The sequence below is a fragment of the Tupaia chinensis genome, unplaced genomic scaffold (assembly GCF_000334495.1).
Source record: "Tupaia chinensis unplaced genomic scaffold, TupChi_1.0 Scaffold000238_1, whole genome shotgun sequence".
Classification (NCBI taxonomy): Eukaryota; Metazoa; Chordata; class Mammalia; order Scandentia; family Tupaiidae; genus Tupaia; species Tupaia belangeri.
The window spans coordinates 6,015,568-6,018,654 of NW_006159716.1; the positions used below are offsets into that span (position 1 = coordinate 6,015,568).

General features: G+C 40.9%; 1 protein-coding gene across 1 annotated transcript in view; it reads right to left on the minus strand.

Moving 5' to 3' along the window:
• The window catches only part of DNAH8 (dynein axonemal heavy chain 8), a 413,702-nt gene that overhangs the window by 224,677 nt on the left and 185,938 nt on the right, over positions 1 to 3,087 (minus strand). Inside the window, exon 36 of the mRNA XM_027771927.1 lies at positions 1,617 to 1,770. Coding sequence (XP_027627728.1) covers positions 1,617 to 1,770 — 154 coding nt within the window. The remainder of the gene's footprint in view (positions 1 to 1,616; positions 1,771 to 3,087) is intronic.

Sequence of the window (3,087 nt, forward strand, 5' to 3'; positions counted from 1 at the left end):
CCCCCCCCAGGGGGGATGGCCACGCTGCAATCCCTTCTCCTCCATTCTCCTCTCGGGATCTTGGACACGCATGCAAACAAGCCCGACGTGAGTTTAAGCCACAGGGTCCGGGACGCGAACCGCAGTCGACTACGTGGGAGTGCAGCGACATAACGCTAACTGCTGGTTCCCTCCAGCTCACTTTTTGCCAGCACCAAAGTGACCTTCGCAGTACCCCCAACTTTCTTCATTCTGTTCTTGTGTTCCTTTCACTATTTTCTTGAGGCATTTTTCCTCTCATACAGGCCATGTCTTGCAAGTCTATGTTTGGGTTCATTTTTCTTTGCATAATCCAAGGAATCATAAATCACGCCAAAGCCAGTTGTCTTGCCACCGCCAAAATGGGTTCTGAAGCCAAACACAAAGATGACATCTGGTGTGGTCTTGTACATCTCAGCTACTTTTTCCTGAATTTCTCTCTTAGATAGTGTTGCCTTTCCTGGGTGAAAGACACAAGTGACCATTTATTTCCCCTGAAGTAGTCGATGGGTCATGAATTTCCCGGTACAGATTGTTACTGTGTCATTCACGATGGCAGTCAGTCCTCAGGCAGCCAAGGAGGAAAAGACCAGGCTTGACTTTATAAGAAAAAAGTTATATTCAGAGACTAAAACTATCGGTTAGTTAAAGTCATTTAGTTAAAGGTCCTCGTAGAGCTGTTTTAAAGGTTTTGTTGCAGGCTTCTAAGGCCCTGTGTATGATCTGCCAGTGGTAGACATGCTCATAGTTCATTTGTCTTTACAGATTACAAATTAATTGTAACACTACTCTGAGTTATATTATAAAGTTAATTCTTGGAAGAGATAAATAGCCATAATTTTTTTCATTGTCACAGGACACACACACTCACCAGAGAGAGACAAAGAGGCGGGGTAGGGGGGAGAGAGCACCTCCCAAAGAGGCGTGGTTGCGCCACAATCCCTTCTTATCCATTTCTCCATCCTGTCGGGATTTGGGGCACAAATGCACATGTGACCTATGTGTGCCAGGATTCAAACCATAGCTGGCCCTGTGGAATCCAGCTCCCTTAAATACTAAGCTACAGGGCTGGCCCTACTAAAATTTAGCAGTAATGTATTTGAAGGTAACTCACATCCTCAAACAACCTTGAAATCATTTACCTTTTGAATCTGCGTGTTTCTCTTTATGGTAGTATAAAACAGAGTTTAGTATTTTTTTTTTTTTTAGAAACTTTTGCTATAGGGCAGCATTTTTTTTTTTACCTTTTTTTCTGTAAAGGGCCAGATAGTGACTATTTTAGACTTCATACAGCTTCTGCTACAACTACTCAGCTCTGCTGTTGTAGTGTTAAAGCAGTTAGCATTTTATATATATATATATATATATATAGAGAGAGAGAGAGAGAGAGAGAGAGAGAGAGAAAGAGAGAGAGAGAGTGCAAACATGGTTGTGTTAATAAAATTTTATTAGCAAAAACAGACAAGTGGACCACAGTTTGTCAGCTATGGCTCAGACAATACTTTACCACATGTTTTTCTAAATAACTTTTACAAATACATAGACATAGACAATATCCACAAAATTGTTTTATCAGTAATTACAAAGGCCATATTTACCTGAGGCAGCTGTTTTGCAATATCTCCACCTACAAAGACAGCTTCAAGATAAACCCAAAGATTCTGCACCACTAGCCACTCTTCAATTATATCTGAGGAAGTGGACAACTTATACACCCAATTCTGAATAGTTTTTTTAAATGGAGCATTATACCTAAAAAAGCAAGAATGGAAAACATTATGTTTCGAGACAGATTCAGGAAACAGTATGGCCTGGGTCAACATTGCTCACTGGGAGCCAGATTCCACATGGCCAGCTATGGATCAAATCCACATCCCAGTGCTTAAAACACACACTGGGTGCAGGTGTATGCATGTCCAAAATCCTGACATGGGACTGAGAAACACACAAAAGAGTTCTTGGCATGACCACACCCCACTGGGAGGTACTTCTCTTTCTCTTAATCTCTTTTTGGAGAGCACACATGCACCTGGGAATAAGGAAGGAAAAGAGGGAAGGGAGAGAAGGAAAAGAACTACTATGGCCTAACAAAGTAAATTAAGAGTAAAAAGATCCTTTTGGGAATGAACATTTTGCCCTAAAAGGGAAGTCCCTAGTAAATATCATACAGCTAATGAAATTTTTTAATGAATAAAACTCATATTATTATAGTAATATCACTTATTCCTATGTATCAGTCATATGATAGGAAAATGGGCCAAGTTTTACAGCACAGAGGTCCAGCAAAGGAACTGAGCTGTTTGTTTCTGGGAGTAAAGGAAAAACAAGGAATAAGATGGTTTTTCAGGGCCCGTGATGGTGCAGTGGTAACGAAACACTGCCACGAAGTCTCTCATGGAAAGTTTCCAGGTTTGTGTCTGAAGACCTCCCTAAATATGCTTGGCATCTCCACAATCCCCGGATAGCTGAGGCTAGAAATGAATCAGAATCAAGATCCTATCATGGGTGCTCTTTCTCTCTGTCTCTCTCTCTCTCTCTCTCTCTCTCTTTCGCACACGTACACACACACACACACACACACACACACACGGAAGAATGAAAGAAATTTTAAAAAGGTAGGACCAATGGGCAGCATGGTGATTAAGGGACTGGATTCCTCAACCACAGCTCAAGTCGCAGACTGAAGGCTTGCTTTTACACTTTTTCTCTCTATCTATCTGTCTCTCTCTAGTGAGTGCACATGCCCTATAGCAGATAAAAACAATGGTAATAATAATAAATTACAAATTCTTAAAAAAATATTTTGTAAAAAAAAAGAGAGATGGTTTTCTAAGACTTCTGTGAACCAATTCACATGGGGACCTCTTTAAGAATAATAAATAATTAGGGTTAGGTTAGGGTTAGGATTAGTTTTAGGGTTAGGTTAGGGTTAGGGTTAGTTAGGGTTAGGAATAGGTTAGGGTTGGGGTTATGGTTTGGTAAGGGTTAGGGTTAGAGTTGGGATTAGGGTTAAGGTTTAGGTTTAGGGGGACCAGCAGTTAGCGTAATGGCTATGTCACTGGACTCCCA